The 13,399-nt window shown below is 39.7% G+C and overlaps 1 protein-coding gene across 4 annotated transcripts in view; it reads left to right on the top strand.

The window, feature by feature from the left end:
• The window catches only part of LOC144043642 (cytohesin-3), a 40,204-nt gene that overhangs the window by 19,547 nt on the left and 7,258 nt on the right, over positions 1-13,399 (top strand). For 3 of the 4 annotated variants that reach the window (XM_077557505.1, XM_077557504.1, XM_077557506.1), the window contains exons 2-9: positions 604-686; positions 841-905; positions 2,775-2,841; positions 2,930-3,048; positions 4,251-4,331; positions 6,771-6,883; positions 8,812-8,960; positions 9,335-9,446. In XM_077557505.1, coding sequence (XP_077413631.1) covers positions 604-686; positions 841-905; positions 2,775-2,841; positions 2,930-3,048; positions 4,251-4,331; positions 6,771-6,883; positions 8,812-8,960; positions 9,335-9,446 — 789 coding nt within the window. Of the gene's footprint in view, positions 1-603; positions 687-840; positions 906-956; positions 2,683-2,774; positions 2,842-2,929; positions 3,049-4,250; positions 4,332-6,770; positions 6,884-8,811; positions 8,961-9,334; positions 9,447-13,399 lie in introns of those variants that run through there. The other variant, XM_077557502.1, reaches the window with a different exon arrangement.

Genomic DNA, 13,399 nt, shown 5'->3' with positions numbered 1-13,399 from the left:
ACTCGTTTAATGCTATCATACAATGGAAAATGTCATTGACATGCTAATGTTAGCATCAATAGTGGCAGTTTAAGAACCCTTTAAGTAGACAGGCATGCAGACAGACAATATCTTGTTACTCACAGGCCTATATTCTTTAACCTCTGTGAATAAAGACTAATCCCTCTGGTCACCTTCAACTGTTTTTCATTTGTGTTTGCTTGGCTGTATTATACTGCCTCCTGGTGGCCACGGAATCACTCCAAAAGGAACAACACCATGAAATGAATTGCTGCATTAAACCATGAGGCACAATCTATTTCATTCTTTACATTCTATTTAATTGTAATTATGCTATGTTTTGAAAAAAGTATCATTTTATAGAGTTGTAGTTTCCCTTTCCTTTATCCAGTAGAGGCTGAAGCGCATTAATGACAATTCCATTCCCAAATTAATTTCGTATCTCAAGGCATTCTGCTGTATTGTGCCATCTTTTGTCTGCTTTAATTTAGGTCATCATCACGACTGAGTATATTTGCTCGGCGGCACCAAGCGTAATCCCCGCCACTCTGACTGGCTGCAGGTCCTTTCTCATCCTCACTTTCCCTTTCTCTACATCCCCAGTACCTGAAGACTTGTCGGTGGAGGAGCGAGATGAGCTGTGCAACATCCGGCGCAGGAAAAAAGAACTGCTGGATGATATTGAAGTGAGTAGCGGATATTTGTTTTTCAACAGCGTGTCATTTTGTTTCATTATTTAGTTAGATGAGAGACGTCCCTCTGTCTTGTGGAGAATTAATAAAACATATTGTGTGTCAGCAGAGTCTAATGCTTTTCTTTTTTTCTTTTTTTTATCGGCAGCGGCTGAAGTTCGAGATAGCAGAAGTCATGACGGAAATCGAGCAGTTAACCTGCGTGGGGGAGAGGTGAGTTTTGCATTGTTGTCCATTTTTCCTATTATTATATTTTAATTCATAGCTATATTCTAGCATGAAGAATTTTGAAAAATAATTTTTGGTGGAGTTGGAATGCCTTACAAGTTGTACATTTCAACCCCAATTTGGATCAATAGTACAGTTTGTTAGTGGTTAGAACATCTGTCTTACAGTCAAGAAATCTCAGGTTCAAATCCCAATTTTGGCCCTTCTGTGTTGAGTTGCTTGTTATGTTAACTGAAAACGCTAGTCTAGATTTTTTGTAGGTGTGAATGTGAGTGCTTGTTTGTCCATATCTGCCCTTGTGACTAAATAGTGACCGGTTTAAGGTGTACCTCACTTCTTCCTTAATTGCAACTGGGATAGGCCCCAGCTCACATATGCAAGATTTTTGCGTTCACTTTTGTGATGAAGCTCCGATTTTCCACTTGCCAAAGATTTCCAGTTGTTCACATTTTCCATAGGAAGAACATAAAAAAATTACATTAATTTAATAAATTTGCTTCAAACTTAACATTTCTTAGCCAACTGAAATCATTATAAAGAATCCTGTAATTTATTGTCCCCCCTTAAATTGGTTAATTCAAATTCAATAATTATTTATCTCATTCGATATTTGTTTAATTGACTTATTTTAAATAAAACAAAGTAAAAAAAAAAAATACAAAATGTAACTTCTTTAAAGGAGTATTGAGGACTTGGTCACTTTTTTACTCTTGACCTCTGGCCTAAAGCGTAACTGCAGCCTCTGTGTAACGCTTGTGCATGGCGCCACTTCACCCCTCCCACCCCTCAAGAAACTGTGCTGTGTTCGGGGCGAACACTCCACACTGAAGGAAAGATAAAAGCTGATTTGTTAAAACGTCAAGGCTCTTCTTATCTGGGCATTAGTGGAGCATGCATGATGTAGAAGAAGCTTTAATAATACCTTTTTGAGCTGCACATTGCACCTTTAAAGCAGAAGTCAAGTCAAAAATGTTATTTACAATAATATGTGTTCTAGCAACACTAGTCTAAATACGTTATTATAATTAATATTGCGCTTGTGGAATATGACTTAAGCAGCAAAACCCGGCCATTTGCTCAGCCCTGAACATCTGTGATGTCATTTTCAGTCGAGAGCAAGTGGCAAAATGGCCGCCCCTAAAAAAACAAAACAAACAAATATATAACTTTTTTTTTTACAGGTTAGCTGCTGTTAACTTGTTATGAAAAGGTAGTTTTACAGTATTGTACGCTGCATTTGTGGTCCATTTTATACCTGTGACTAGCAGAGAATAGCTCAGGTGTCTAAAAGGAGAATAGAGCGTTCTTGAGCAATGAATATGGATGTGTAATGTATTAATGTTAATAGTTGTCTTTCAAAAATCATACAATAAGAAGTTACATGTTCTATACTGTAGTTACTTTCTCTCCTGTGTGTGTATGTAAACGTGAGGAACAACTTGTATTTGTGTAGTATGTGTGTGTGTGTGTGTGTGTGTGTGTGTGTTGTAATCCCCCAGACTAAACATTAGCTAGGCGCCTGGCTTCAGAAGCTTTCATCTGATTGGTTGATGAGGTGGAGTGAGGTCACGCGTCCCAGGTGCAGCAGCCAAACCGCTTTGGACTTGTTTGTCTCCTCGCAAACATGGGGGACCGGCATCACGGTGGAAAGCCCTCCCCACGGGGCTGGTGCAAAATGTGGCGTGAACTGCAATTACAGCTTTTACTGGAGCAGCTCTATAAAACTGATCCCAAACAAACATCGTTGGCCAGCCAACAATATGTCAGTTGAACAACGAGCAAACATGGGGACGCTTTTGTCAACGCCGTACAATTTAACTGTCACGTCATGGCTGCTTCTGTTTTTCTATGCAGCAAAACCACACAAAGAAACAAGCAGATCGCCATGGGGAGGAAGAAGTTCAACATGGACCCCAAAAAGGTCAGAAAAGGGTGAAAGAATGACAATTAGTCTATTTTGATTGCCGTCCAATTTGTCAGAGTTAAGATTATTTATGTTATGTTTAAAGGGCATCCAGTTCCTTCTGGAAAACGACCTCCTACAGAACACGCCAGAGGACATCGCACAGTTCCTCTACAAAGGCGAGGGGCTTAACAAGACCGTGATCGGGGACTACTTAGGGGAACGGTGAGTCCTCGTCCAGCATTCTTGATCCTCACATCATCACTCGCTCACATCCGGTATGCTTTGGAGTGAACATGAGGAGAAATGATTTTCAGGTTTACGAGGCGGGGGCCGAGTCAATAAAGTCGCTATGCAAACATTCTGCTTCATATTGAGGTGGCCAATGTATTTGCGCTCTGTACTTAAATAGATGTGCAGATACTAGAAAAAGGCTGGTAAATACAGAAGAATTGATTTGTTGGCTGTTTTTAAAGAAAAGTAAAAAAATTCATCATGGAAATAAATACGTATCTGAAGTACAGTTACCTTAAAGTGGAAGTCAACCTTAAACATTTCTTGACAATATGTGACCTCACTAGTCGAAACATGGTATTCTGGTTAATATTACGCAATGACCAATCACAGCTCACCTGTTTTGTCAAGCTGAGCTGTAATTGGTTGTTACCTGAGCCCTGAGCAACTATGGTGTCATTTTCACTCAACAGCAAGTGGCAAAATAGCCGCCCCCTGAGATGGATAAAAACGGCTGGATTTTGCTGCTTAACTCATATTCCCCTTATGCAATATTAAACAGAATAACATATTTAGACCAGTGGGGCTGCATTGAACATATTATTGTCAAAAAAACATTTTGGGAGTTGACTTCCCCTTTAAATATCTAATTAAGTACACAGTAAATTCTGTAAAGTAAATTTGACTCTACCAAATTGACTCAGTTTTAGAGTAGGCTACGATTTACACTAGGAAGAGAGCAAAATAAAAATTTAAAAAAATAGGAGTTTAGGAGACTGCCACACTACCACCTCAGCTATGCCCCTTCTACTGTTTGCTTTTCTCCAAGAGACCAAAGACATTGTTTTTGGTCTCTTGGAGTTTGGAAGATTTCCATGGAATCAGCTGCTGCGGACACGAGCGATATACAAACAGAAAGCAGGAGCTGCGTGGCTCAGGGAGTAGATCGGCTGTCTCCCAAGCTGAAGGTTGTGAGTTTATTCCTTCTCCCTTGAATCACTTTTATTTTTTATTTTTTCCAATTCCTTATTTTACTCTCTCTCAAGTGTAAATATTACTCTAAAACTGAGTCTAATTGGTCCCACTCTAAATAGAGTCAAATTTACTCTACAGAATTTACTGTGTACTGTACAGTCTTCCCACTGATGAGTTTGAATGCCAAGACTGCTAATGTGGCAGCTTCTTTTTCTCAGGGATGACTTCAACATCAAGGTGCTCCAGGCGTTTGTGGAGCTTCACGAGTTTGCAGACCTCAACCTTGTACAAGCCTTAAGGTGAGTTAAGCTGAAATGGACTGGAGTGAAAATTAAAACCAACTAACTACAAAAAAAGCTGCATTAAGCAAGTTTAAATGTTAAAATTACAGATTTTTACACATCTATATGCAGAAGCTGGAATGCTCAAAAAATAAAATAAAAATAAAAGTTTCCACTTCTGCGCCATAACTCGTAGAAGAAGAAGTGCTCACCCTGACACACTTGGGATAAACAACACGACTACAAGTGCAAGCTTTTACATTGATGAGTATGGAATCTATCGGGTGTAAGAAAAGGACGCGTTCGAGCACAGCTGAAACTGCGGCACGGACCACCAAAAAAAGAAGAAAGGAGACGTTTTTTTTATCCAGCGCGACAAACCAAGCCAAAATGTAGTATGAAAAATATAGATAGGCGCAGAGGACTCGTGAAAGCATTGTAGCATATAGTATCTTCTACTGAGAAGGTAGGATATAACAACTATACGTCAAAATAAGATATAAACAATAATGATGACAAATGAATGTGGAAAAGCTATTATTGAAGAAAAAAAGAAGCTAATATTGCTTATGAGCGTTGTAAATGTGATCGAGAGGACATGATCGGTGTATGGCTGATACATAAGTGTTCCTGTGTTTTTGCACATTCTGTTGTCTGTATTCTGGAGTCCGAGTGTTTAGTGTACACATGGCACGTCTCGCAGAGGAAAAGGGACACATAGCTACGTGTTGTTGTTAGCTCGTGTGCTAAATCGGCTCGCAAGTTAGTTTCTTGTTTCCGGCATCTACCACCGGGTTTGCTGGCAGCATTCTTGTGAGACGTTACAGTATTGTTTGCAACTTCAGCGTCTTTCCAGTCAACAGTTTATATAAACAGAACAGACACACGTTTCTAATGCGTTCAAAAATGCATTTGAAATAAAGACTTCATTTTTAGTTACCTGATTTGAAATATTATGAGGAACGCATGAATTCGAGCTTTTTTGTGTGTGTAATTGAACTACAGTGTCATGGCCTAAAATATCACTAGATAATAATAAATTCCTTGCAAGCAACTGCACTATATCATAGTGTAAAATTTGATTATCTGTGCAAGCAATTTATTCAGAATTGCTCTATCATCGTTTTATTATCGTTCTATCATTCTATGTTGAAGTCATCTTTGCTAGTCTGTAAATAGTGGCCTTTTGCCAGAGGAGTTTCTCTTCACTCGTGCTCATGCACGAACATCATGGAGGCTGCATTTACACTTTAGTCCAGAGGTGGCAGTCGTGTGTAAAAAAAAAAAAGTCCTTAAGGTAGCTTTAAAGTGAAATAAAAATGTATTTTAATGAAAATTCTAGTGCTGTTAAAGGTAAAGCTTTAACTGATTGATTAATCACAAAAAATGATCTCATTAATCATTTATTAACGCTAATTAATCACACTATTAATATTGACCGCAGATGATCCTTTAGCTTGACAGTGGATGGTTACATGAAAGATGTTGTTTGAGCAATAAACATAATACATGCATTTAAGTAAAGCCTTTAATAAATGTTTGCGTATGACAGTCAGAATATTTGTATATATTATTATATTATATAATAGAAAAAGAGGAAGATGAGCGTGTACAGTTGATCAAAAAATGTTGAAGACGTCCTCATAACATTAAATGTTGAAAGAATTAACACTTAACAGGTGCTCTACAAATTTGGTGGACAATAAAATGTTGATAAAAAGCCTTATTAATTAAGCGATTAATCGTGATCAATTAAAGATGTGTTTAATCTGATTAAAAAATGTAATCGTTTGACAGCTCTAGAGAGTTCCCATGTTAGCAAATCCTGCAGCTTTCAATGAAGTCTTCACAGGCAAAACCTAAACTTGAAACTGAGCGTAGACATTCAAGGCTATTTAGTGGCCGAACCAGACACACCAGCTGCGTTCCAATACTTTTGCCCAGACGGAAGTTGTGCAGCAGATCCAGATGCAATTACCTGCATGTCAAAGTTGAAATGTTGATGAGAGTGTCAACGTGCGGTCTGATGAGCACGGTGTAAATCCCAATAGTGACACAATAGTGTAATTCCTCTTGGACAGTTACTGCTTTTGTAATCGTGTGCAGGTGTACCTAATTTTGTGCCCAGTCAATGCATCCCTTTTCAATTAGTTTTGCTTTCATAAAGTAATTAGTTTCTCTGTTAGAAGTGTAGCTTTGCTGTTTAAAGCTGTTAATGGAATATTACGCTCATATTATTATTCAATTAAACCGTTTCATACCAATTTCAATGTTTCTGAATGATTTTCTCCGGCAGTTCTTTAAAGAATCCATTAAAACCAGCCACAAATGTTGGTGGAGTCATTTAGAAGGAGCCCGTTGGATGTATTATTCTTTATTACAGCTGATGAAAGTCATGAATTTACGGGGCCATCTGGCGCTCGGCTCTCATTCAAACACACCCTATTTGTGTTGCAGGCAGTTCCTGTGGAGCTTCAGACTTCCTGGCGAAGCACAGAAGATCGATCGCATGATGGAGGCGTTCGCCTCTCGGTACTGTCAGTGCAATCCTGGCGTCTTCCAGTCCACAGGTAACGCACACACACACACACACACACATGCACGCACGCACGCACGCACGCACACACACACGCAAACACACACGCAAACACACGCAAACACACGCTGTGGTTGATAGATGAGTCAGACAGGATTGATAACAGAGGGCCATTGGACCTACATTTTTCTCATGAACCCCTAGTAGTCACAACCAACAATATTTCTCAGCATTGACACTTTGCAAGGCAATTGCTGTGTCTCGTTAGTACTTTTTAACGGCAAAATCATCAGCTTTTACCGGATGTCTCCAGCAGTGTTAAAGAAATTGATCAATATCGATCGGGTCAATAGGATGCTGAGTGCAGAATTTGCTCGTCCCTCGTTACCTCCTGTCTTTACACAAGTGATTGATGAAGGAAGGTGTGCTCCTTTGGGCCACCCCACGGGTCTTGAATATTGATGCGTGTCCGCGGCGACCCGACCAGACTTTAGTTATTGGCCCTGTCAAGACGGCCAGCGCCGATTGACGGAGGGGTCTTGCGGAGACGTGCGGAGGCTGGCGGGAGTGATGATGCGGCCTCATTGGATCAATGGAAGTGTGTGTGTGTGCGTGCACAGCGAAAGGCTGTTTGTTGATTAAAGTGCGACAGCTGTTATGGGAAATTGAGTGACTTCCGTCATTCAAATCTTTTGTTCTTGTCATCCCACTCAGGGGAAATGAACAACTGACACTTGTTCAGCCACTGAGAAAACATGTATTTAACTCTATTCTCTCAAGGTACATTGGTTTGGTAGTTTTATTTGTTTATTAACAAAATGGGAATTTTGATTCCAGGGAAAATAGCAACTCCATTTTTTTGGTGTAAACTGTAATCATCTTTCACCAATGAAGTGAATTGAAATACGATTCAGCTTCCCAAAAAACACCAACTAAAATGTTGTTACATGTTTTTGAAAAGAAAAATTGCTTCATAAAAACATACAGTAATAATATCAAAAGAATGTAAAGAATAAAGCATTTTGTGCATCATGATTTCAAACATTTATTAATGGGTACTATTTCTCAGGTGCGGCTAAAATGCAGTTTAATACATGCACACATACACGTACATTTCACAATGTCACACAGAAGAAGACCACAGCAACTTAGCTGCAGTAGATAGTCAGGCTTTTTGTTTAGTTTAGTTTTTTTTGCAGAGGATAAAGAATGTGTGCCTGTGAGCACTGGTGTAAACTCATTCTGCATGATTTGTTACTATTTGTGTTCACATAGAAGTTGTTAGGTATTGATGCTAGTTTTGTTAGCCTGTTAATGGTATTTTACATTAGCTTTAAGATCATCCATCATAAGGTAAAATTGTAGTTTGCTTAAAAATGTGAACTTGCCAGTTTAATTTTACAGTCAAATTAGACTGAGAATAGAAATAAGCATATTGATGGCTCTTTTTTGATGAACTGCCAAGAAAATGCTACAAAATGAAGAGAATAGACTACAGAGGGGCGAGTTCCGATACCAGATATATTTCTTGTGGCCATTTTACGACCAGGAAACTAAGGTAGACTAATCTGACAGAGGCCCATTTAGAATTTATTTATTTATTTAAATCATTTTTATTGTTTGTTCTATACAAAATATATAATTTAGGAACAAATGGAACAAAGATAACTGAAAATTGTGCAATTTTAAGGATATATTTTTTTGATTATATATAATAGGTCTGTATCTTTAAAGTTATCTGTCATTGTTTTTTGTGGAAATGTTGTTTATCAAAAGTCCTACTGTAGTGGTATCAGCGTCCGGTATTGGTGACTACTCAAAAATTGAGTACTTGTACTGGTATTGGTCTGAAAAAAACATTCCTAGAATAGACTTTTGGGATTGAATGACTATAATTTCTCGTAAAAATATGAAGTGTTCAAGTGATAATATTGCCTGTGTGGCTGCGTTTGTCGTGGGCAGACACCTGCTACGTCCTCTCATTCGCCATCATCATGTTGAACACCAGCCTGCACAACCCCAACGTCCGAGACAAGCCGCCGGTGGAGCGCTTCATCTCCATGAACCGAGGCATCAACGAGGGCGGAGACCTCCCGGAGGAGCTGCTCAGGGTGAGGGCTCGAGCTGTCAATTTGAGTGCACCTTGTGACAAACCGCGGCTAATATTCCGCAATAAAAGCCCACAGAAGGTTGTGAAGACGCACACCGAGATGTGAAAGCAGGTCGATACACCCGCCTGTGACTGTTTTTGTGTACTTTGGTCCTGATTTGAGTCGAAAAACAGGCGCCACATGTGCTCTTTAACTCAAACCCGCTCCCAGAGTCACTAAAGTATGAATCATGATCGCTCGCCAGCTTGAAAGTGGAAACGGTGTCTGTCACTGTCGTCTTTAATGCGCTACCTTGAATGGATGTTTGCTCCCATCCGGCCAATGTGAAGTCAACATGTCTCTTTTTGCTTTTCCTTTCCTCTGTCACTGTCCAGAATCTGTACGACAGCATCAAGAGCGAACCGTTTAAGATCCCAGAGGATGACGGCAACGACCTGACGCACACGTTCTTCAACCCAGATAGGGAGGGCTGGCTGCTCAAATTAGGTTTGTGGCTGCATGCGTTGAGGTCCTGTTCTTATCAATATCTGTTACTGTCCTGATTTTAAGGCCCCGTCCAGACGGAAGCTTCGTTCCTCAAACAAATCTCGTACACACAGAAGCATTTCAAGACTTGCGTGTGTCCAAAAGAAGACGCTGAGGACGTTTAACGGCTGTAATGTATACTCCAAGTCTGGCGTGGCGCTGTAGCGCAGCCACAGAGAGTTAACGGAAAGCGTAGAAGAAGAATCAGCAAAGAAGACGGAACACTTTTTTTTCTAACTTTATTTATAACATGGTTTTGCATGTAACAAAACAACATGAAAAAGACAAACACAGGAGAAGTGACAATGGCGGGTGATTCAAGTACAAAACCGCTTCTTAAACGTGGGAATAAAGAAGCAAAATACTTTGCTGCAAAAGCATAAGCAAGCTAAGGAGGCTGGTCACGCGAGAATTGGCGCATACGTCATCAACCTGCGACAATGCGTCGTCATCGAGCTGCGACCATTACGTCATCACTTAAGGAATATCCTGCATATGGTGTCCAGACGGACGCGTACGGGGCGCGTTTTGAAATCTTTCCACTCTGGAGCCCGCTTTCAAAAGTGATCGGTTTCAAGCTCCGAAGCCGCGCCCTCATGTGGACGAACGGCTTAAACGGTTGAAACTGGCTTTCGTGTGGACGGGGCATAAATCAATCCTTTTTCCTCTGCCCCACCTATCGGATTGGACACAGTAGAGATTGCAGTGGAGGAGAAACAAGGGGAAAAGCACATGCATGAGTGTTGTCCTATTTACTACTAATTTGACCACCATGCATTAGATTTAGTAGTCACAATCACTGTAAACTGATTTTCTATGGTGGGGTTATACGTATGCAACAATAAAAAAGGATTAAGGTCATACTTTTTTTAAACCTTTATTTGAATTTTTGACACTTTAAAAAGCCAAAATAATTATAGAAAGAACAGTACTTTTAATATAAATGTATATATACTGTAGCTGGTTCAGAATGTATTGATTTAAAAGACTGTTTTATTTTATTTAGTTATTTTTGCGAAAAATGCTCTATGACAGGGGTGGCCAAGTTTGGTCCTCGAGAGCCCCAAACCAGCCTGGTTTCCATGTTTCTCTACACTAACACACCTGATTTTCATGATCACGATCGTTAATAGGCTTCTGTAAAGCTTGCTGATGAGCTGATCATTAGATCCAGCTGCGCTGAAGCAGGGAGACATGGACAACAGGCTGGATAGGGGCTCTCGTGCACCACTTGGGCACCACTGCTCTATGACCTTATCGCTTCAATTACAAAAACACGTTTTCGCCATTAAACCAACATCTTATTGAGTCCAGTGTGTTTTAAAGCAACACTAAGGAACTTTTAGTGTGCGTTGTTAATGGTGGCACCCTATAGACAAAAGCAGTAATGTTATGACTGAAGGAAGACCACATTTGCCATGAGGACAAGCGCATTGTCATTTGTTACCTCACGCCAGCGAGTGAAAGCCGGGCCATTGTTGATCCTTGACTGTTCTTTTATCCGGGTAGCTTCCCTTTCTCTTTTTTTGTCTCCTCAGACAAAACTTTTCAGTTGTTTTTCAGCTACTGCCAGGAAAGAGGTAATCGTGCGTCGACATTCAAATTGTCTTCCGTATTTGTAACGAATGGGGAAAGGGGGAAGTGACGTATGTGATAAAGCAGTCAGCACATTTGTAGTTTATTTTATATGGCAGTGTTCCTACCATCCTCCTCAAAGGGGTTTATTACCAGTAAAAATGATACAGACCCCCCTCAGGTCATGGCAAAAGTACCATTCAACTAGTTTTAAGTCGATGTTTCATCAGAAGAGCTCTGAAAATATTTTTCAAGGTTAGTGCTACTTTAAATGGTGAAAAGGAGACCGTGTTCCCTCTCTTTTAAACATTGGAAACCTTAAATACCAATAAATATTTCCCCAAATAGGGGCAGTCCCTTAATTGACCCACACCCGTGTTACAACTAAACAATACACCTCCCACAAATAGGCACCTCTCTGTTCCCCTCAAGAAAATAAAACGTTATTCATACACACAGTAAACTTTTTGAACTGTTATAAAATCCACTTTTTGCTCAAATGTTATTTTAAAAAGTTAAAAGACCTTGCCCTCAATAGAGTAGATGACTACACATGGCAAGTGGCAACTATAGGAATTTGTCTGAGTTTGTAATTGGGGCATTATAAATAGGACATTTTTAATTCATTTTTTTGGACTGCAGAACGAAACTGAGGATTACCAATCCTTGGACTGTTGTCAATAGTGTGTGTGCATTAACAGCATCACTGAGTGAGTGTGCCATAATACCTGTTTTTCTACATCCTGTTTGTTTCCATGTAGTTAACTCATTTGCCCCCAAAAACGTATAAATAAGTTCTATTTTAATATCCCAAAAACGTATTTATACGTTTTTAAAAGTTTTTTTTTTTATGCTAGAGCATACAGAAGGCTTTGATGCAGCCTCTCAACTGCAAAGAACGGTTGAAGAAATGGTCAACGGCCATCAGGTGGAAGCAGAGCAAAAGAGATGAACCAGGGCCATGTTGAAAAAAAAATATATATATTACTCACATTTTAAAATTGATTTGTGAATAATGATGACATTTAGCTATATTCTAATGCTAATTGCTGCAAAACGGAAACAGATAGAAATATTCTGTGAGCCTTGCAAAATCCAGTAAAACAGCCGGGAGTGAATGGGATTGTTTCTGTGAAAATGGCTGGGAGTGAATGAGTTAATTTGAACATGATCCCATTTACATTTGGGATGTTTCCCGCCGCTTCTTACATACTGTACATCATCACTTTTCAATGTCTTCCTTGCCTTACTGACTTTTATGTGTTTTTCAGTCTGAAGCGAGTGTGTGTGTGTGTGTGTGTAAGAGCAGCAGCGCAGCAGGTGACGAGCTTCATTAGCACGCACATCTGGTAAAGACGCGCACATTGCGCCGCCTTAACGCCGCTTCTCGACGTATAAACTAGCGAGTATGAATGCGAATAGCCCCATTGTGCTTCCTGGACTTTAACATGATTACATTCTGGCATGCTCGCAGACGTTTCTCGCACCGGTTTCTGCCATAATATCCCTAATTTGACTCTCTAAAAATAACCCCCCGGAGGATGTGAAGGGGATAAATGTCTGTGTACGCAGAGTGGAAATTTGGCTATGCTATAATTCAAGAGTCTATTGAAATGTAAGGAAAGCCATATATTGTGGCTACAGTTAGGCGGGAAGAAAACAGGAAGGAAATGCTGCAGCGGAAAGTGGAAAGCTGGGTCAAAGCGCACAAACGCAGCCGCGAGGATGCTTTCACTGGAGTTTGACTGCAAGTGAAAGCGTCCACATCATTTTACATGGACAAAAATCTACAGATACTCAATTACAAATCCTTAATTGCCACTCGGATCTTCAGTCCTTTTTTTGTGTGACAATTCTATGCTTTCAACTGTGGCAAGAATTTTGGAAAATACCATTTTTTCTTCTAGCATGGTTCTTAATTTTTTCCCCCTCAACCTCTATTTAACCAGATAAAAACCCATTGAGATCTCTTATACAAGTGTGACCTTAATGTCATGCTTGGATGAGTTTGGTGAGGAATAAGTTCCCATTAAACACCTTTGGAATCAACCACAATGGAGGTTGAGAGCTAGGCTCAAAATAAAACACAAAGAAATTTCGTTTTGCTTGATTTGACTGACTGGATATGATTTGCAGGAAAAGACATTTGAAATGTTACGGGAGAAAAGGTGTAATTTAAGAAACAAAATCTACAATACATTTTAGGGGATTTTCCAAGGGGAAAAAAAACTTTTACAGAGAATAATAGGAATAAAGTCGCAGTTACAATAAAAAAAAAAAAAATCAACATTTTATGAGACTAAAGGCGCAATAGGCAGGCGTGGTGGTTGACTGGTTAG

This window comes from Vanacampus margaritifer, chromosome 2 (assembly GCF_051991255.1).
Source record: "Vanacampus margaritifer isolate UIUO_Vmar chromosome 2, RoL_Vmar_1.0, whole genome shotgun sequence".
NCBI classification, from domain to species: Eukaryota; Metazoa; Chordata; class Actinopteri; order Syngnathiformes; family Syngnathidae; genus Vanacampus; species Vanacampus margaritifer.
This window is presented reverse-complemented; position numbering and strand designations above follow the sequence as displayed.